At 50.7% G+C, this 22,203-nt stretch overlaps 1 protein-coding gene across 1 annotated transcript in view; it reads left to right on the forward strand.

Moving 5' to 3' along the window:
• Nucleotides 1-20,236, forward strand: part of LGR6 (leucine rich repeat containing G protein-coupled receptor 6) — a gene marked incomplete at both ends in the record, with an annotated part of 148,130 nt that extends 127,894 nt beyond the window's left edge. The window contains 8 exons of the mRNA XM_082494688.1: nucleotides 405-476; nucleotides 3,288-3,353; nucleotides 5,861-5,932; nucleotides 7,580-7,651; nucleotides 8,445-8,570; nucleotides 10,678-10,838; nucleotides 16,371-16,451; nucleotides 18,999-20,236. Coding sequence (XP_082350814.1) covers nucleotides 405-476; nucleotides 3,288-3,353; nucleotides 5,861-5,932; nucleotides 7,580-7,651; nucleotides 8,445-8,570; nucleotides 10,678-10,838; nucleotides 16,371-16,451; nucleotides 18,999-20,236 — 1,888 coding nt within the window. The remainder of the gene's footprint in view (nucleotides 1-404; nucleotides 477-3,287; nucleotides 3,354-5,860; nucleotides 5,933-7,579; nucleotides 7,652-8,444; nucleotides 8,571-10,677; nucleotides 10,839-16,370; nucleotides 16,452-18,998) is intronic.
• Nucleotides 20,237-22,203: the final 1,967 nt, after the last annotated feature.

Here is a 22,203-nt window from a genome sequence, read left to right on the forward strand (position 1 = left end):
AGTGTGACCTTGCCTCAGGGACCCAGGGACACACCATCCATCCCCCATACATGGGTTTCTGAGGCAGTTGTGTCTCCAGGCGGATCACCAGTCTGGACAAAGGGGAACTGGGATGGCAGAGCATGCCACGGAGGGCACTGCCACCTGCCCTCGACGTGGCCAAGGACAGCCATGAATTCAGTACTCAGCAACATCTCAGAATTTCTTATAGGCACATTCACCTTTACCAGGTCCAGCAGCAGTGCCCATTTCCAAGACCATTTTTGTTTCTCTCTAGGTATTTCGTTATCCTATTGATATTGTCTCTCCTGCCACCATCTGGGACCAGTAGATGGGTTTGCGGGTCTCAGTCTGTGCACTGGCTCCCAGTAACACCATTTCTTCTCTCTCCTCCCCTCCTCTAGGACCTTGACCCGGGCAGGCATCCGTTTACTGCCCAGGGGGATGTGCCAGCAGCTGCCCAGCCTCCGAGTCCTGTGAGTAACACATTTCTCTCTCCTGCCCATTTCTCTCTCCTGCCTGGTCTTTGGAAAAGTGCCATCAGAAACTGAGCTTTCTTCTTGTCTAACTCAGGGAGGGGACCAGCTGTGGAAGACCATCCTGTGGTTGGTCTTTTCTGTGTAGAAAACACCACCTTCTTAGGCACTACCATGGCCTCTACATCTTCTTGAACTTGTTTGCTTCATCTTGGAGTGATGCTCTGGACTCAGGGCTGTAAGCAATAAGTCACATACACATTTACCTCCTCCTTGCTCAGCAGCAGTGTTTGCCCCATGCAAGGAGGGTAGAGGGGGTGCAGTAAGAACGGCAGCAGCATCTCAGAACTCCTATGTATATACAGCACAAAAGCCAGGGATAAATCACGTCACACAACGCTCTGCCACAATGTTGGCTTACTACATTTGGAGCTCCAGCAAGTGCCATCATCTGGAGGAAGGATCCTGCTCATGCTGCGGGAGGGGACAGGCCTGACCTGATGGAGACCTGCAAGGGCACACAGCCACAGCCCCTCACGTGGTGCAACAGTGGCAGGTCACAGTTTGCTCAGTCTCTAAGTTGCTTTGGCTCTACCTGTTTGGCAAGGCACTGAACAATGCTGAGTGGGGGCATGTGCTTTTTTCTTTAACTTGGTACGTGATGAAATCAGCATCTCAGAAAGACTCCTGCATCTTCCCAGGAATCACACCCCTCATTCCTGAGATCCCCAACCTTGTCTGCAGTCGAAGACATCCTCAGGAAATGAGTCATGAGCCAGATTTATACAAGTTTGCAGCCTTAGGGCAAGCAGGAGGCTTGCCTCTCATCAGTCTTTATACAAGCAAGCTGAAAATGAAAACAAGTTTGTTCCAGGAAAGCAACAGGAGTGAATTCTTGATCACAGAAATTGGAAACAAGAGAAAAACATAAAAATAAAAGAATGCAATTTGTAACTTAGCAGATCACAACATTTTGGCTCCAGCTGTCCCTGTAGGGAAGATCTCTCATCTTTAGACATCTGGACCGATTCAATGGACATCTTGCCACCAAAGCGTATGTAGCCTTTGGAATGGCCCAGGCTGTAGGGTCCCAAGCACTCTGTTTATGTTTGCAAGTTATCAGACTGTAAACCTTCGCAGCAGAGCCTGTTCTTCATGCCTGCCCTCTCCTTGTGGGAGAGTTTTATTGGGACACCCCACCTTGTTCCTTGTTCCTTGTTCCTCCCTCCCAGTTAATTTTACTGACATTAATTGCATTGCTTTCAGAGATTGGAGAGAGGGTATGTGGGCCAACGTTTGTGCATATTTACATCTCTCTTGCCTTTGAAATGCGTTGGCCTTCTGTCCCTACAGACCTAGTGGTTATTCTCGTTGCTTTCCCTCGCTTTGCCAGCCCCTTGGCAGTTTGTTGGGTCGACATTACAACCGTGACATGTCTGAACACAGATGATACAGTTAACGCCACATTTTTGGCCTCTTACTGCTCACATCATGCTGCAAATTTTCTGCAGAGACCTTGCACGGGGGCTGTAAGAGCCACCACAGGGGCGTGAGGCTCGCAGCCGTGCATGGGCACTGAGCCCAGCACACCCAGGCAGGGCAGCCTTCCCAAGCTTGAGCTCGGCGTCAACCTGACATCGTCCTGCTCCTTTTGTCCAGAGCTTCTGCGGCTCAGGGCCCAGATCTGTCTTTCCTCTCAAGCAGAAATAGCTGAAGCTTCCCTGAGCGGTGCTAAAGTCCCTTGATGCCACCAGTACCTTCATCCTGATGTGTCCACAACACAGCTTCAGTGATGGAGGCTGCTCTGCTGGCACATCTGGGCTGCATCTGGTTACCCTCGCTCTGCAGGAACCAGAATTAGCTCCTGGGGTTGCGTTCTCCCTCCATCACTGTCTAGCTAAGGCACCACCCTGTCAAGCCCAGTGGATTGACACAGTGACCAGGGAAAAGCTTTTTCTCCGTACTGGATAGTCTCCAGAGCCAAGCACAAAACTTTTGCTTGCTTTTTCCTCCCTCCTTCTCACCCCCCCCCCCGTAAAACTGGTGGAGAGGGGGTTGTCAAAAAAAAAAAAAAAAAAATAATTGAAACATTTTAGCAGCAACTTATTGTTAGAAAGATGGAAACTGAGTTTGGAAAGTCAGCAAAGAGTCCACATACAAAACTCTACCCTGGGGCAAATTTCCCTTGAACAGCTGCAAATCCAGCCTCTGCTGGTGGGGGAAAAAGTTGATTTTAAGCGTTACTCCTTACCCAGCCCATTTCAGGTTTAATAAATTCACATCCAGCTGTTCCAGGAGAGGTTTTCCTCTGACTACCAAGTCACTCTACCCTGGATGCTGACATGCCAGTGAGCTACGAAGCAGTGGGAACAGGAGTTCGCTGGAACTCGCTTTCAAGGATGGGAGCTCTGGCACAAACGCCTCTCTGCTTTGACCGCAGAAAAGCCAAGGCTGTGCAGGGCAGAAGTTGGCATGGATGCATTTCACAGCTCTTGGGGCTGGGGAGGAAAAGCCCACCCCAGCTGCAGAAGCAGCTCCGCCAGTCCACAGCTTGTGCTGGAGGGAGCGGGGCTGGGACTGGATGAGTAGGTGAACCACCGAGCGCTCCTTGCCTTGCTCAAAGACTCTCAGAGCAAGCATCAGGTGTGTGCAGAGCAGAGATACCCCTCACCCGGCGTTACTGCTCTCCTCAGCTGTGCAAAATGGAAGTCAGGTCATCCCCCTCTTCGGCAATATCTGCTTTCCAAGGGAGGGCTCAGGGGCACTTGCTTTTGCTCTCCTAACGTTTCTGTGCTGGTCCTTCCCCTGCAGAGAACTGTCACACAACCAAATCGAAGACCTGCCCAGTTTCCATCGGTGTCAGCGGCTGGAGGAGCTGTGAGTAAAGAGACGTTATCACTTGCTCGGGGCGGGGGGAAAGGGGCCGACCTGGCGATAGAGGCAGCTCCCAAACACAAAACTCAGCCTTCACCACGCACTGGGAAAGCCGAGGGTTATAACTCACTGTTTGGGCTGCAAGTGGAACAGAGCTCCACGCTTTGCCCCTGTGCAAACATACAATAAAAACACATCCCCAGTGCATAGGAGCGTAATTCACTCGGGTCTTTTCAGAGGCCACAGCCACAGCAAACAGAAGTAGGACGCGACAGTACTGAATTTTACTTCACTAACGCAAGCCCCAGCAAAGAGCTAATCAAGGATGGGGTTTATCTCTACTGTAAACATCTTCTGCTTCAAAGAGGGGTACCATGCCATGGGCACAAAGCGGCTCTTACCCACAGTCAGGGTGGGTGGGTAAGGGTCAGCCCCTCCGTAGAGAAGACTGATGCTTTCCTCATGTGTAGCACTTGAATTGGATCTCCTCTGGGCCCTGGGAGGCGCCTCTGTTGCTCTGATACACTTATTCACATTCAAAGTGTCTGGAGATCTGGTACTACATCTCAAATCTGACAGAACTTCTTGGCCTTTTAGAGAAAAAAAAATAAGAACAATAGAGTCCACGATGTTTTATAGAATTCTGAAACCTGGAAGAATAGATGTGTGGGAGCAATATCCCCACAATAATACACTGGACACGTTGTTCCTGCTCTCTGCAGCACTCCAGCCTGGATGGTCAGACCATTTCATCCAACCTTAGCAAAGCCGGACATCAGGACACTGTGTGAAGTCACATGAAAATGAGAGTTACAGAGCCCTCGCTGCCTCTCTGGAAGCTCTGAGGACAAAGTTAGAGCTAGGTGTATTTTTATCTAAAGTACCCCCAGGAAAATGTTTGAAAAAATAGAAAAGAAGCCAAAAAAGGGCAAACTTTCAGAAATCCAAACCTGTAATTTCACACATTGCGCCCAAATTTCTTCTTAAAGTATTTTATAATACACCAAACTCAGACTAATCATTACTATAAAAGCACAGTAAATCCCTCTTTCACACTACTTAAGTCAGACAGACTGTGTCTGAAATTAACGTTTTCTTACAAAATGAGTATTTGGTCCCTTAAGCCCAAAGTTACCATCCTGTAAGCCCCACCCTCACCAGGCATCAGCATTCCTGCTGGGAAATATGTTGGAAACAAGCCTGGTGGTGCATGGTGGTACAGCCTGGCATGAAAAAGAACTTACATGTGCCAGTCGCTCTGCTGTAACTGCCAACGGGCAGGTTTTTACCTGCAGCACACAGGTGGTCCCTCGCAGCTAAACATCCCCGAATTCTTTTTCACGAGCTTGCTCCAATACCCCTTCTTCCCAAGCTCCACATTCCCCACTCAGTGCTCCCCTACCTGAGACACCTAAATTCGTGCACAGAGCTTCCCATGGGCCTCACCTGAAATCTTAACTAGAAGTTCAAGGAATGCCTTCTTGGCTACAGGGGGCATTGAGAAACCAGCAATAGAGAAGACAGGAGAGCCTCAAGCCCCTGCGTCTGAAACATGAACATGTGGCCAAATACCAGCCGAGACATTACAGACATCATGTGCAGGTCCTTGTGTGAGATAAGTCATTTCTGAGTCCAAAAGCAAGTCAGCTACCCGACAAATGTCCTAAGGGAGTTGTAGGTAGAGCACTAGGCAGCGGCTGTTTCCCCTTGCAGAAGGTGACACATGGGTAGACTGCTTCTGCAGGGCTGGGAATTCGTGGTGGGCATTTTGCAGGAATTTTAAAAAATATTCACCATGGTTCGACACTAGGGAAAAGGAAACTGAAAAACTCTGAATGTTTCCCGCAAAGCGGATGCTTGGATCAGTTCTAGATGTTTCTCGAGGGGTGTGGGGACTGTATGGGTCAGTCAGCAAACACCGTGTCCAGCTCTTACCCTGCTCCCTCCGCTACCCCAGGGAGCACAGGAGGCTGCTGGAAGGGAGATGTGCAGGGGCTCAGGCACTTTATGAAAGCACTTGTGCATGATGTGGACGGTGAGTTCAGCAAGACACCCAGATTTTTCTTCATGAAAAGCTGAGATGCCTTCAGCCCTCAAAACCTCTTCATCATCACCAAGGCAAAGGGCAGCACCTTTAATCCTTCCTGAAGGGTCACACAGAGTGGTTTGCCGACTCACTGGCTCCAACCTCTCATCTTCTGCTCTGGACAAAGCAGTTTGCAGGCTTAGGGTGGAGCAGAGTGAGAAACCAGCATGGCTTTGGAGATAATGGGGCACCTTTGACCACTGCACTTTACTGTACCACGATGTCATCAAACAGAGAGGCTGGCTGGGCCCTGGAGCTGTTTTGTTGCTCATCCTGTTTACCCCTTGCAATAAGAGTAGGCCTCCCAAGCTTGAATGCCAACTTCCACTGTGACAGTTTTCGTCTGCCACCATGACACAACGATCCCTACGAAGTATGAATGTTGCCTTCAGCTGTTTTCACAAATCAGTTTCTGCTTTTTCAGTGGTCTCCAGCACAACAAGATCCATGAAATCAGAGCAGACACTTTTGTGCAGCTGATGGCCCTGCGCTCCATGTAAGTATTGTCTGGCAGGGGGAACAACTGGGCTTTCTGATGGGGCAAGGGGAACTCTGAGCACCCAGCTGGGCTGCTGTGGAGTTCCCCAACGCCAATCCCTCTGCCTCTGCTGGGGGGCTTTGCTGTCCAGTCCCTCTTCCACTTCCCTTTACCAAAGAACAGGGCACAAACCTTCTCCCTGGCTTTCCTTCTGCATGCAGACACCCCCTGTAAATAAACTCATTGCCTGCCAGGTCCCACACACGCTCCTCACCAACATGCTCTAACAACACGCTCCAACTCGTATGTTGCACAGCACACGTTACCAACACCTGCTTCCTAAATGCCCATGCAGACATGGACTGGTGGCAGGGACTTACCTCAGTGTGCAGGAGCTCTAGCACCCCTTTCCCTACACATGCTAGTCCCGGGCCGTGCACTCCTGGAACATCCGTGCAGAACATCCCATCTGATTTGGGACAGCGTCCCCACAACCCAAAAGCATATGTTAGACGTATTAAGTGCACACAAGCATGCACATGTCACACACGGATAGCGACCTTGCGGTAGACAGCCCACTTAAGTGCTCGGCACCTTTGAGAAGCTATTAAGGCTCCGCAGGGCATGATTCTCCCTGTGACATGTGGGAAGAGCCCTGCAAGTGCTGATGGTCTTTATTTATTGTTCTGTTAGGAAGTGAACCGAATCGCATAAAAGCTTTTGCCCATGGTGCAGCAATTTGAGTGTCATTTAACAGGCCGGCTTTCCAGGCGATCCCATGAGTGTCATGTACACCATGTTTATAAGTGCAGAAGAACACCCACGTATTACGTGTAACACTACAGACAAGCATGCAAATACGAGCGTGCTGATGCCACACTGTAGTCACACAAATGTACAGATGACCGTGTGAGCTCTAGCGTTTGCCTTTGAGTATGTCCTGGGTCCCTGTGGAAGGATTCATCTCACCCAACTTTAGCTTTCTGCAGTGAGACACACACATCTGGGCAGGCACCCCCGGCTCCCTTCAGAGCTGGAGAGATGTAGGTATATGTAGGCGATTGCTCATGTAGTCAGTCTTAGGAGAAGAAATGCTTCTTGATACGCTGGTTCCTCCTCTCCGCTGATGACAGAGGGAGATGAGCCCTCTAGCTCAGATGGAAGCAGAGCTTATTGAGGCTCCCCTCAGTGAATCCTCCCCTTACCAAAGCCAACTGTATATGACAAGGAGACACTCTGAGATGACCTTGGTTCACCTTCCATGCAGTTCCTGACCCTATCTGCCCTTGCCCAGGCACCCAGCAGTGTAACCACAGCAACCAGGGATGCTCTGGCACTGCCATAACCTGTCTACTGCTCTAAGGTTACTGCTCATGTTAGCATAAAAGCTCCAAGTTTACAGAAATGAACCCAAAAAGGAACCTTTCCCATTTGTCTTAGTAGAGGATCTCCTGCGAGGCAAATTCTTCTGCCCTCTGTTAGCAACCACCCAATTATAGACCCAAACATATTTGCCTCCAGGAAGATGCAATGAGATAGAACTTGCTGCTGACCAAGGGGCTACAGATCCCACACTTGCTCACATCAAAGCCCTTGACCTTGAATTGTCAGCAGCTTCACTACTCTGCTCTACACCCTTCTTACTGGTATGTCCTTGCCTTGCAGAGACCTGAGCTGGAATTACATCCAGTTTATTCACCCTGAAGCCTTTGTGACCCTGCACTCACTCACCAAGTTGTAAGTTGCAGTAATATGTCTTTCACAGTGGGCCATGGACAGCAGGTATCTGAGGACATCAGACTGAGTCCCCAAGCTACCAGGACAGGGGGGTTGGAACTAGATGATACTTAAGGTCCCTTCCAACCTAAAACATTCTATAATTCTATTCTATGATTCTATGACACCTGGCATTTAGATATCAGAAGGCCACAGTGCTGAGGTGCATGTCTTGGCACTAACGTGAGCCAGACCAAGGTTTCCTATCGGTATTAAAGGGATGATGAAAGTGCAGAAGAGGCCATCTTCAAGATGCTCTCACTCTGAACACTTAAACCTCCACTTTCTGATGCTTTCATACCCACTTTAGATGCCTTTATGAAAGACCAACATGATAGACCATTCCAGCAAGAGTCATCGCAAACCATCTTTGCTGGCTCTGGTGGGGTCCCCAGTCCCCACGCCCTGGACTAATACTCTCGGGTACTTTATGGGCTGGGAGCTACAGTCACACCTGACCTATTGTGGGGGAAGAGATGCATGGGGCAGATCTGTGCAGAGAGAGGTAGATACCAGACAGAGCTTCCAGTGTGGATATTAACTCCTGCCCCCCATGTTCCCCAGGGATTGAAGTATCAATCCATTTGTGTCCGGAGGATCCTGGTCCCCGTTGCAGCACCCAGCCCCATTTCAGTATGACATTTGAGGGATCAAGCAAGGCAGGCAGCGTGGCTGTCCAAGCCTCTGCTTGGCTGAGATACCACTAGCAGCAAAATCCTGACCACGGTCTCGCTGTCTGCTTTCCCTTCATCAGGGACTTGACTGATAACCAGCTGGTCACGCTGCCTCTGGATGGTTTGGGTGGACTGACCCATTTGAAGCTCCAAGGCAACCCAGCTCTCTCTGAGCCCTTCACCAAGGAGAGCTTCCCCAAAATGAGGTATTGGTGGTGTTGGCTCTTTCACTTCTGGCACTCAGCACAGCCTGTATTTGCTTATAGCAATCAGCCTCCTGCTTTCCTTGTTTATCTCATGCTTTTCTCCGTCCTTTCAGGCCAATAGGTTGAGGAAGCTTCATGTGCTGCTAACGCGCCTCATCTTTTAAAGTCTTCCATGGGAGAGTGGTGATGCGCTTACGGGCCCACCACCCCCACCCCAAACACACACACAAGTGGAAAGCATGGAGCGGGCCCAGCTCAGGGCTCCTCTCAATGGAAAACATTCCCAGAAGCCAGTCCTAGCTAATGACATCCAGCTTTCCTTCAGTAAACTCTGTTTGTGTGGCCGTGTCTTGTCTGCTACAGATTAATGAGGAGCCTGGAGGGGTCAAACTGAGCAAGAAGAGGCCGCAAAACGCTCAGAGCACAGAGCTGCACTGCAGGCTCTGGCTCTGCTGACCCTCCCTTAGTGGTGGGTCTCCCGCGTGGCACCTGCCCTCAGGCTGAGGGGCACATGGTCCAGATGATTCAAATTCCCCTGAGGTGAAACCATCTTTTGTTTGGGTCCCCCAGGGAGTTCCCCTGAAGCCAAGGATGCATGAGCTGATAATGCTCCCACTCATCTGGTACGGGATCCCAAGGCTGGAGCTTGTCAAATTCATACACCCACTGCTGGGGTCACAGGTCACTGCACCGACATTGGGCTTAATAGCTCAGGTCCAATGAAAAGTGTGGAGCTTTCATTTCAGTCTGCCTCAGCAGTGGTGCCTGCAAGGCTTTCTCTTCTGACTTTTTTGACTTATCATAGCTTGGATCTGCTGCATGACTGGTTTCCAAATGGCAGGGGATCCCAGAAGTTCTGGAGAGCTTTCCACACCCAAGATGGCAGTCCCTTGTGCAGAGCCGGTCAAGTTCAGCACTTCCAGGGATGTTCCTCCTCTAAACTAATTCCGTTGACATCTCTGGAGCTGGTTTGGATTTGTACTGGAGAGACTGTCTGCAGGAGTTTTTCATTGAACCACACCAGGCGATGTACCCATTAACATTTCCTAAATTTTGGGGTACTGCCATTAAGTAGTCTTATTCTTGGGGCATACGTCTGGAGGAATCATCTGAGAACAGTTCTTAGCCATCCTGGGAGGATCTGTACCTCCCTGCCACCTTTCAATAATAGGATTTAATTTGGAACCTATAACAGGAAGCAAGCTTGTATACAGAGTTTCCATAGCCTCCCAGGGCTCAGCCAGAAATGTTTGGGAACTTAAAACAAAAGCATATTTTTAGAATATAGAGTTTCACCATATTTACTGATGTTGTCAGAAGACCTTAATTGTCTGGAAAACCTGAGGTCCCTTTGCCTTCATCAGCAGTCTTCCTGACTTCCAGCAAAGAAGCAGGAGTTTGCTGTTTTTGAAGAAAATACAGCTGCTGACTGATATCCTGGTATTTCATCCAGATGATGTTCAGCTGCTGTTTAATTAACCTTGTAATACATGCTATAATTAACAACTAGCAATTCTACTTTCAAGTAGAGATCAGTCATATTAAAGTAACTTGCTACGCTTGAGAGATCTGAGATTTCCCTGCCTGAGCCGGCAGGGGTGAGCCAGGTTCACGGAACTGGAGTTTGGAGGTGCCTCTTTGACCTGAAGCAAGCTCACAGGAAGCTTCTCACCTTGAACAAAAGAAAGGATGCTGCACAAAAAATGGCCTTCAGGTGAAAAACTGAAGGCTGTACTTGTACAGGCATATTGTCAGAAGGCACAGGAACGAGAAGCTAATTCAGTCTAGGGAGATCTGCAGAAAGGTTTTTAGGAATTATCCAGGAACTTTAGTGCGGTTTCCAAACCCGGTGTTTGACAATGTCTTATTGACAGACGGTGTCTTAAACAGCAAAAGTGGGGCAGTGCAGAGACACCGTGGAGTGACTTAGGTTCATGCTCTGTCCTACATGGACTCCTTTTCACCAGAGCAAAGTCCTGCTCCAGTGTAACCATCACATGACAGACTGGCTTTTGTCACATGTGGGAATTAAGCAAAAAGCGCAAAGCAATGGAGAGTCAGGTCATGGAGGTGACACACCTAAAAGTTCTGCTTTCCCTCTTTGCAGAGTCCTTGAGGTACCTTACGCCTACCAGTGCTGTGCCTATGGAAGCTGCAGCAGCTTCTTCAAGACATCCAACCAATGGGAGGCAGAAGACATGAGCCCTGAGGAGGAGGATGCCCACAAGAGGACCATGGAATTGTTTCCAGGTCATGCTGACAATCACTGTGAGTAAACTGGGCTGAATGGTGATCAATCCAGGGGCAGGGCCAAGCTGCGAGCTAGGATGCGCTCCTGCACTTGCAGGAGTGGTCCCACTGCCAGCCATGGAGTTACACCTGCCCCAGGGAAGGCAGACTGATCCTCCTCCAGCTACGGTGGCTGGTTGCTGTGAATGGGCTTCAATTAGAAAGAGCTGATCTGGCGCATCCAAACCTTCACAATCTAACAGAAAGATCTGCCAGTCCTCAACAGCATGGATGCATTTGCTAAATTGGCCTTGCTGGCTACCAAGGGAGGCTACCCAAGCCACTCGGAGGTGGGTGAGGTCACATGGGACAGCTTCTGGGCCTGATCATTAGACTTATGGGCAGTATGGAGCCTTTGGCAGAACATCAGTCTTTGGTGCTACAACATACAGAGGATGGACCCGGGGATTAATCTGAAAAAGAGAATGAACCCAAAGAACTGGAATGTGCAGTTGGCTGGAGGTAGAGACACCTGTGTCTGTGCTACTCTTGTGCGCTTACCCTGATGCTGCAGCAAAGGTCGGGGTTAGGTATGAGCAAAAGGACACATTTGGGGAATATGATGAGCTCAGCACAGGGGGCAGAATTGGCTGCACAGTTGAAGATGAGCAGCGCTTTCTGTCCAAGAGTCAATTTATTCTGTGCTCCAAAATGCACTTCTGCACAGACCTCCATGACGTCTGTCGCACGAGGCCAGCAGAGGAGTGTGGGAAGCAGACCTCCTGCGCCCGCAGACTCACAGCACAACAGCAGCTCCAGGTGCAAAGCTGGTGTGATCCCTTTGCAAGGGAACCTCAGAATAATGTGAAGAAAAGCATGAGCTCCTTTGCTTCCTCTATAGCTGCTGGAGAGTGGAAATAGCATTTCAGGACACAGCTTGGATGCTGCATTTGTTTATATGTTTGTGTAAATACAGAGGCCACATGCACTTCCGAGGTCTGAAAGGCCCTGTAGGCAAAACCACATTGTGCCTTGTGCCTGTAGGAGATGGGGAGAGTGCTGAGTCCCTGGGGAGCACTTGTCTCACCTTCTTCTGGGAGCACCGCACACTCAGCCATAACCAGGGGCTCGGCAGAATCTCCTTCTGCATCCTAAGCAGGCAGGACTAGATCTGGGGACCGATACTGACCCAGAGCAGCTGGATTCTCTCTGTCACAGCAGTGACGGGAAGCGGGATGACCCAGAGACTTTATGACACAGCCAGCGAGTGAGTCACAAGCCCTGCATCCCTGCTCCTGCCATCTGCCCTGCCCCGCTCCTTCACAGACTGAGAATAAGCTTTAGCAACATAAAAAGTCCAGCCAGAGGCTAGCAAGTGTGATTCCTACCAGCATGATGTGGCTCCTGGAAGCATGGTAGACTTGGTGGTTACACTGGGCAGACAGTACAGAGAAGCCATATGTTACGGTCATTGCTGCAGGAATTTCTTCTCAGCTGGGTCAGTTTTTCCATCATTAACGCAGTCTGTAGTTTAGCAGTCCTCATGCATGCTGTTGGGGTGTTTGCCCAACAAAATGCAGCATCTGTGAAAAGACATGGCTTGTGGCCAGGGCCCATAGTACGGCTTATAGACCTGCACTTGCTGGGCACCAAAGCATTTGATGTCTCAAAGGATAATCTCTCCTGGCCCCGTCAGCAGACCAATACCTACTACAGGCTCCCAGCCCTCCAAGCCAGTCTCAGCCTCAGCCTCATGGATTATATGTGTGTTCATGAGATATTAGGACCAGAGGGGAATGCTGACTGATTCTAAGATGTGCCAGATGAGACTATTACCAGCTCATAAAGGCTCACATTTTCAGATGTTTAAGCACTGGGTTTGTCTTGAAATATCAAACCACAGAGGTGCAAACGTGAAATGCTCAAGAACGTCCTTCGTTACTATGTGCAGCTTTTGCAGATGGCTCTCCTTACCATTCAGCAATACATGGTCTACTCTCGACCATGAGGGTTTTGTGATATTGCTATTTTACGTGATTATTTGTTGCTTTATTTCTGTTCCCAGTGCTTCCTTTCTGACAGCCACCAGTGGTATTCAGCTGTGTTATATGAATCTTTAAATTCCTCATTAAAGAGGAAAAAAGCTCCCAAACATTCCTTCCATGCAAGAGATAAAGTGGTCTCGTTAAGAGGAAATAACTCGGGGCTCTGTCCCTGCCGTGTACAGCCAGGCTCATCAGGGCGCCTGGATGCTGTGGGAGAACTTGTGAGAGGGATGGGGCACGCTTCCAGATAGCCATGTCCTCTCAGCCTTGCATAGTGCTTCGAGCAAGGAACTGAGGAGCCCTTTACGAACAAGCCCACAGAACTTCACAGCCGGGTGGTGAAAGGCGACTTGTCCCAGGCAGTCATGTAGGGGTGAGAAATGTGTCCCCGGTGGCACAGCCCTGCTCCAGCAGCCAGGCAATGCTGCTTCCCAGAGTGTCCCGCTCCTGCATCCAGCAGCCGTCCTTCAGCCGAGCCCAGCACCCATGGGACCGTCTGACTCCAGCCACAGAGCGCACGTGCTGCCACGGACCCCCGATGGCAGCTCAGCTCTTTCCCATCCTCCCAGGGCCCCTGATACCCAGGAACCCCCTGGACACCACCCTAGTGTGTCCATTGACATCTGAGTAACAGCCACCTGAAGCCCAAAGGAACATGGCTAGTGCATGTCTCATCACTCTGCCACCTTGTCACGACAGATATTTAAGGTCCCGTTTCCAAAATTTTTGGTGCTTGGAATATGCCTCTATGGTTTACAATTGCTGGTGTTTAGTAGATACCCCTGCCCCAAGCCCCAAGCGGTGTGGTTAGGCAGCAGCCCAAAGATGGCTCAGGGGCTTGTCATGCAGGACATCCACCCAAAACTCCCCGGCTGCTCGCTCCTGCCACCCTCCCAAAACTGGCTGCAGAGGGACGACTGGCAAAGTGCAAGTCCTGCCATTGCCACAGGGCACTTCCATCACAGTCCCACCCCCCCCCTTGAGGACCATTGGTTTGAGGATAGACAGGGATGTATTTACTTACAAGCATGTGTTTGCAATAATGGAACAAAGCTACAGAAAGTGAGAAGGCAACACACTTGTATGGTTATCCTTGACAATAGGACACTGCTTTACCCAGTCCAGCACCTCCATTAGCTTGTAAAGCTGACTAATTAACTTTTGCAACCACCCAGCAAACCCTGGAGGGTCCTTAGAGTGACACTTTTCCTACTTCTGTCATTCAAGAAGGCTACTCTAGTCCCCCCAAAAGCACCTGCCCAGGCCCCTTGCAGCCACCCATGCCCTAATTCTGAGGGAGAGAGCAATTATCTACAAACCCCACGTGGGGGCTGCCCTGGCTAAAGCAGACAATACAAAAGGGGAAGAAGCATCTAGCCCAGTGTTTTTTGGTTTACCCCTTCTCCGACAATTCTCCTCCTTTTCCTCCCACTTTGGTGTTGGTACAGCCAGCTGGGAACCATTTTCCATGGAAAGGGCACTACTAGCAAAGTAAGTTTTTTTCCCTAAGGCCTCAGAAAGTGGAAGTGCCTCGGCAAAATTTACAAAAATAAGAGCTACTTCAAAACCAGTGCAGTCTGCCTTGCTAGAACACAACAGCCATTTTCTTTCCTCTGCAGTTCCCAGGCTGGGAGAAGTACTGATTTCCAGCAGAGAGAGGTACATTTTCTGCTTTGAATCCCGCTGTGCTGGCCAAGGATTGCTTTGCAATTCACAGCTAGCTCAGTGGTCCAGGCAAAACAAAAGATCGCTCCTTCACTTCATGCAAATGTTTAACCTACGCTTAAAATCAGCCTTTGCGCATTCTGGCCCTGTGAAGAGAAAAGGGATGGGGGCAGTTTACACTTTAACACTACCATGGGTTGGGCGGCAGGGGAGCACAGAAAGTGCAAGTCTCTGCATTGATATGAGTATCGTGACTGCACATCACAGCCTCCGCACTGGGGATGGAAAAGACACTGGAGATTAGTAAGACTATAAAATACAAGGAGGAAAAAATTTTCCATCCCACTGTGAGTGTTTTCTTGCCAGACTCCAAAGCAGCAGTAATATTTCAACTCTTATACAGACAGATTGAAAAAATGGCATTTTTTTTTTTTTCCAAAGCTCACTGAAGCCGAGAAAGCCACAATGCTTGTCAGGAGGCACTAAAGATAGCACGTTATTTGTCATCATTCTTTAATCAAATAATCCCAGTCGTATTTCCAAACACAGGCAGGGAGCAAACCTCCTGAGAGGCACCATTTCTAAACGGATTAGGCAACTAAATCCCACTTAAGTTAGCCATATCTTCAGCACTGTGGAAACTCGCCTTCCTGTCCAGTGCCTGAGCTACCAGGTGCGCACCTGGGCACCAGCATCCATCCATACCATCCAAGGGAGAGTTCATCCCACAACCACAGATCCAGCTCCCTGGCTTTTGGGCTGTGGCAAGCAGAAAACACATCCTTTCCCCTTCCTCCTGCCCGCAGAAAACCCTCCAGAGACCTCCACTGGGAGCAGAAGGCCGTGCTGGTACCATGGGTGGGGATGGTGCAGCAGGACAGCAGCTGTCCTCACTGTGTCCCAGCACCGTGAATTAGTGTTAGTTTGAGAAGAGGAACAAGGAACAAAGCAGAAAATCATGTCTTGGATTAGATTAAAAGAATGCCATTCTCCTTGGCGATGACCTACACCTACAGGCCATCAAAAACACGGCTTAGGTCTCAGCCCCTTTCTCTTCCAGCAGCTTCTCCTTCAGCCAGGGAGTCTCCGCCTGACCCCCAGAGAGCCCAAGCCTGGCTCAGGGTGCAGCTGCCAGCACGATGGAGATGCTGGCCCAGCAGGCTGTCTGTGAGGGCAGTGCAGTCTGGTCACATAAACCCCACGGATCCAAAGTCTGCAGGCACGGGCAGTCAGTCTGCCTTTAAGGAAATCCAGGACTGGGAACCTCCGGGGGTAAGAACAAGGCATCACAGTCCCAAGAAATCATAGGACATAAAATAAAGCATGAAATGTCGGGTTCTCTTGTCTTTTTGCTTGTGAGCAATTCGGTGGTGGTGGTTGCTGACGAAGAATTTGTGCTGCAAGTAGAGGCTAACGGCTCTTTGAACAAAGCTCCAAAGTCCTCGTTGATGAACTAACATTGGACAAGGCCTGCCCAGAAAGCTTCCATTTAGAAGATGCATTTGAAGGCTTTGTTTTCTGTAACCACATATGCTAGAATATTTCTTTATTTTTAATAAAGCATCTGCAGTCACACAACTCTGGGATCTGGGGCTCTTACACTTCAAATGTTGGGAGTAACCTAAAAACAGAGGGGTTGGCCACATTGCAACTCACCACCATTTACAAGACCTTCTCCCTCTACAGCAGTGACTGCAGGGGACAAACTGGACACCAGCAGCTACTTTGAACTTGTGGGCTGGGAAATGGCTGGGAAGGTCTGTGTTGAGGACAGGCAATGGGAAAAGCTCTTGGCCCAGCTAGCCCTGATGGCCCTGCTCATTCTTCTTTGAGCACCATTTCTCTGTTGTTTTCTCCTCAGATGACCTAGATGCAGATGACCTCCAGCTGGACCATGAGGAATCAAAGCTGCACCCCACTATTCAGTGCACACCAAGCCCCGGTGAGCAGACAGGGAAACCTTTGCATTTAATACAGCTGGGATCCTTTAAGCTTCTCTAAATCCCCAGGATCCCACGGCCCTTCCTGCAGTGTCTCACAGACATTCAGATCAGAAGCCTGAATGGATGGGCTCTGGCCATTCTGGGGACAAGTGAGGAGTTTCCTTCTCCCACTCGGAGGTAGCTGCCTTCCTATGAGGAGAGGACAAGGTCATGGTATCCCTGACCAGGAATCTCAGGTATGACCAGCTCCTCCATCCACCAACCTGCCCACAGTCAGACTTTGGCTCTCAAGAAGTTCCTGTTCCCTTGCAAGACTTAGACTTTGCTTTGTCCTAGCCAGCCCAGAATATTGCATGACAAGACCTTGTCCTTGATCTCCTGATCATACTTGCAGCACTGCAAACCGCAGGGGTACTTTACTCTGTTTCCTGAGAAAGGGAGCGAAGAGAGATGCCAGCACATGCAGGCTGGCTGGGCGACGAGGAAGCTGCCTTCTGATTTTGTCCCCATTCACCGCTCAGTGGTGTCCTACACCGGAACAGCTGGAGGCTGGAGAGGCCTGGCTCCATCCAGGCAGCCGTAGGACACCGGCAGAAGATGGGGTTTTCACCCCTTGTCCCACTGAGTTAGCTGCAAAAGAGACAAGGAACAAGATCGTATCAGAGGGCATGTCCTGCTGCCTGGGTACAGAGGTGCTGGCTCTCTGAGCAAAGGCAGCCAAAGACCTCCACCTGCTTTGAGCTGAACAAGATTTCTCAGTTTCCTCTAATTTCTTTTGCTCTTTGCCTCCTAAAACTTGGCCCTCCTGTTTGTGGTTTTGCTGAGCTCCCACCCTGAGCCCCTCACTGTAACTTCCGAATCTCTCCCAGAGGCAACTCATTGCACAGACTCTCCCCTCTCTCTTTTTTTTCCTTTGGCAAACAGCATCCACACCAGTCCCCTTTTTACCCCACCATGGTCTTCCCTTACTCACTCCCGCTTCTACCCATGTCCATCCTCCACCGTTATTTCTCCTGACATTTCTCCATGTTCTCCTTGCCCGGGCCCCTCTGTCCCTTCCTTTCCACCCATTATGGTTTGAGAAACCCATAACAAATTATTGTCCTTTAGACAATAGAATAAAAAATAGAATTATCACCCGATGACCCCACCCCACCCAGGAAGAGGAATCGGGGAAAAGCAAGGAAACCTGGGGGTTGAAATATAAACAGATTTAATAGAATAAGACTATGTAATTAACATTAATAGCATCAAAGAACCAATATTGATCTCAATACCAATACGGCATATGCAAAGATTATACTCAGCCCATTCTATCAGTAGGAAGCTGTGCACTCTCAGCAGGGGACAGCAAATGTCAGACGCTGTGAGCTCTACAGCTTCAGGAGGAAGGGAGGGCCTTGGGGTCCGGCACCAGGGCACAAAGTTCTCAGGATGGCAGCCATCAAGGGAAAGAGAGAACTTCACAGCAGAATTTCTAATTTATATTGAATGTGCCATTCATGGTATGAAATAATCCTGTTGGCCAGCTTGGGTCAAGTGCTCAGGTCTCGCTCCTCCTCATCCCTGCACCTGGCGAGCTCAAAAACACTGAGACCTTGAAACCCACACACCATAGCTGGCTATAAAGTAAATATTTTCACAAATTCAGACTCTAGAGTCTTCTAAAAGTGCAGTTTTCCCAAGCATTAGAAGACAAATTAGTCCCATGTCGCTCAAACCAGGGCACCACCCCAGCTCCCTCCCTCGACTCCTCTCCGCCTGCTGTTTCTCCCTCCTGCTTTAACGCTTCATCTCATCTTGGCCATCCCCTCCATGCAGAGGTCATTCATGCAGAAACAATAAGACACCACTTAGCCAAGGTCTTGAGTATAAGGGCAGAGGTTGGCAATTGTCAGAGCTGGATGCAGCATCCTGCCGTCTCTCTCACGTCTCCACACCCCTGACTCCAAGATCCCCGGGGGTACAATGAGAAAGAGCAGCTAATGGCAGAGGGGCCCAAATGCCAGGCTGACACCAGGAGTGTTAGTGGGTCTGGAGTCCCACAGAAATGTAGGACATTATGGTCATGACTTCCTTTGGACAAAGGTCCGCTTGGAACTCAGACTCTACCCCATTGAACAGGATTCAGCGTAGGTCAGGTGTGGGACATGAGAGCAAAAAGGCTTTGCCGGGTCCTGGCCTTTTAACATTTTAGGAGCTCTGATAAGTTTGCCATTTCTCACATTTCACTTATGACCTCTCCCTGCTCCTCATTTCTGCCCTGGACAAGATGTGAGAGAAGGACCTGGTCAGCCTGCCAGAGGCACCCCAGTGAGGGGTCAGGAGCGCGGGGGAGCTGGGACAGAGCCAAGAGGCGGCACTGCTGCCATCCCGCTGCAGAAGAGGGGAGACAACACTGTATGCTCCTCTCCAGCCCTCAGCATTCAGTAGGCAAGGGGCTGGTGGGGCCAGGAGAGGGCTCAGACCTAGCCCCTGCTCTGAGCAGCACCACTAGAGCAGAGCAGTATATTCTGAGTTTAACTTTGGGTTTTGTTTTCTTCCAGGTCCCTTCAAGCCTTGCGATCACTTGTTTGAGAGCTGGATCATCCGCCTGGGAGTCTGGGCCATCGTTCTGGTCTCGGTGCTCTGCAACGGACTGGTCATTCTGGCTGTCTTTGCCTCTCCCAGTTACCTCTCTCCACTTAAGTTCATCATCGGCTCCATAGCTGGAGCCAACATGCTGACCGGCATTTACTGCAGTATGCTGGCTCTCGTCGACGCTCTGACCTATGGCCAATTTGCCAAATACGGTGCCAGGTGGGAGACCGGCGCAGGCTGCAGGGTGACGGGGTTCCTGTCGGTGTTTGCCTCCGAGGCTGTCATCTTTCTGCTGACATTGGCTGCGGTGCAGTGCAGCATTTCAGTCTCCTGCGTGCGGGGCTATGGAAAGTCCCCCTCCTTAGGCAAGGTCAAGGCTGCTGCCTTTTGCTGCCTGTTGCTGTCCTCTGTGGCTGCCGTTCTGCCTCTCTTCTCCATTGGGGAATATGGAGCATCCCCTCTCTGCCTCCCATATCCCATCCCAGATGGGAAACCCGCCACCCTGGGCTTCACTGTGGCCTTGGTGATGACAAACATGCTCTGCTTCCTGACTATCACGGGCACCTACATCCGACTCTACTGCAACCTGCTGAAAGGGGAGTTCAGCGCTGTCTGGGACTGTGCCATGGTCAAGCATGTGGCGTGGCTGATCTTCACCAACTGCCTCCTCTACTGCCCAGTGGCCTTCCTCACCTTCTCCTCCACACTCAACCTCTTCCTCATCACCCCAGAAGTCATCAAATCTGTCCTCCTTGTGGTCCTGCCCCTGCCTGCTTGCCTGAACCCCTTGCTCTACCTGCTCTTCAACCCCCACTTCAGAGATGACCTCCGCCTGCTGAGGCAGAAGGGCCAGGACAAGGGGAGATACCCCCAGTCCTGCGGGGTCGATGACATGGAGAAAAGCTCCTATGACTCTACCCAGGCTCTGGTGAGCTTCTCCGACATTGACCACATATTTGAGACACCTGATTCCCTGGGAGTGCACCCCATCCTCGACAGCTACAGCTTCCCCTCCATGACGCTTGTCCCCTGCCAGCAAAGGGTGGGCACCAGGGGGAAGGAGAGGGGCTTCTCTGAGCATTGTCCCTGCCTCAATGACAGTGACATGCTGATTGCTTCAGAGAGTCGAGATCCGGCCGGCAGCAGCCTCCGGATAGCCTTCTTCCCCTCGCCACCCACACCACCCTACACGTCTCACTTATAAATCTCCTCTGAGTAGCCGTGCCGAACAGCCCCACACCACACACTGAGGGCCAGCCCCAGCGCCGGGTAGCCAGCAAGGTGACAGCAGGCTGCTCCATGTAAAGCACCAGTACAACCCATCTACCCACACCCCCCATCATATCTGCCTGGGCAACTGGCACCATTCTGCCAGCTGCCACTCGCCTGGAAGGGCTCTTACTGAGCTCCAGATACTCAGGGCTGGCCATGGGAGGAGATAAACCCCCTGTGCGAGTGTTTCCCTTGCTAGGGACTTCCTGGGAGAGAGCCCCACCAGCTCAGGAGGTGGGTCAGGGAGACCCTCCTCCTCGTCATCCTACAGCATCGCAAGCCGAGAGGAGCCTCCAGCAAAGCCAAGCATGTCTTCTTGAGGCAGAGACATCTTAGCAAGAAAAAGCCATTGCTCTGTGGCAGAAACACATGGAAATGGCCAACTGCAATGATGTGGCCACCCATAGGGACCTCAGGCCTTGTCCCCCAGGGTCCTCTGCAGGTCCCACAGACCCCTGGTATGGGCTTGTGTCTGCCCCACACCATCAACTGGAGGAGCAGAGGAAGTGGGTTAAAAGCAGTGTATCCATGTGTGCACCTGACGTTTGGACTGCCTCCATTTTGGGAGGCTCCGCTTCATCCACTGGGAGCCTCATAGGTTGGGCAGGACCCCCACTTTCAGATGATACCAGGAGCTGGGGATGCTCAGCCCCACTTTCAATCTGGCACACAGCGTCTAACAAGGGCTCTCTGAACCCTAAGGCAGCCAAACCCAAACACCTCCCTGGATAAATGTACGTGCTTTGCCCGGGGTCACTCAGCAGTGCCTGGCTAGGGCGCCCAAGGGAACACCAGGCTCCCTCCACCTTCATTGCTCTTCCACCTTCGCACACTGCAGCACACCCAGGGCACTCCTGCCTATACCCACCTGGCTCCTGGTCAGACACACTGGAAATGGGGTCTGGCTCCCTCACTGCCCCTAAACCTCACTCCTGGAAGAGGCTGTTGGTTCTTGGGTGCATGTCCTCCACGCAGAATAGCCATTTTGGGGGCTGCACTTGCCCTCCCCTATTTTAAGGGCAGCTCATCTAGAAGGAGGGAACAGAAATCAGCCTTGTGGGATGATGGCATCAGGAAGACACAGGCCACTGGGAACAGTCTCAGATTCACTCCCTGCAGCTCAGGGATCTCCCAAATCCATCCTCTCCATCACAAACCCTCCCACTGCCACCCAACGCAGCAGGGAGCCCGCGGGCCCTGGGCAAAGCTTTGGTTCTGCTGATATTACTGCAGCTGTATAAGTCGTTCATTCTTGTGAGATAATAAATGAGCCCCGTTGCTGACCAGTGGCTGGCATCTGCCCCTTGCATGTAAAAAGCACCTTGTTGGTTCATTCAGTGGCTGGCTGGCTGCCTCTCAGCCAAACCAGGCTGCTGCTGCTTGGATGCTGTCTGCATTGGCTGAGTGAGGACTGGGAAATTGCATTGTGTCCACATGAGCTGGCACCATCCTCCCCACCCTCTTCTTCAGAGGGAAGAGCCAAACTACCTGCCTTTATGCAGCAGAATTACATCACCAGTGTCCCTCTCCAGACCCCATGGATTAGACCCACCTGGTTGCACACCTGATCTTCCACTCAGCTGCATCTAATGTCTGGGTTCATAAGCAGGACAGAGTCTGCCGCATAAAAGTTTAGGGACATCATATAACACCGTCTCCCATGCAAAGACAGACTCCCAGCCAGAGCCTAGGTCTGCTTCCCTTCTCTTCGCGTGAGCCCCGTAGTCTTATCTCAAGAAAAACTTGAGAGATCATCAGGAAATCAGAGGAATGAGATTCAAAGATTAGAGAAGAGGATGGGAACCCCAAATTTAGTGACAAATCCAAAGTTCTGCTATGCAGTCTGGGTAGGAACTACAAAACTAAGCCCTGTTGTAATACTTGAATCCTGATCTAGAC

This window comes from Vanellus vanellus, assembly GCF_965231255.1.
Source record: "Vanellus vanellus genome assembly, chromosome: 23".
Taxonomy (NCBI): Eukaryota; Metazoa; Chordata; class Aves; order Charadriiformes; family Charadriidae; genus Vanellus; species Vanellus vanellus.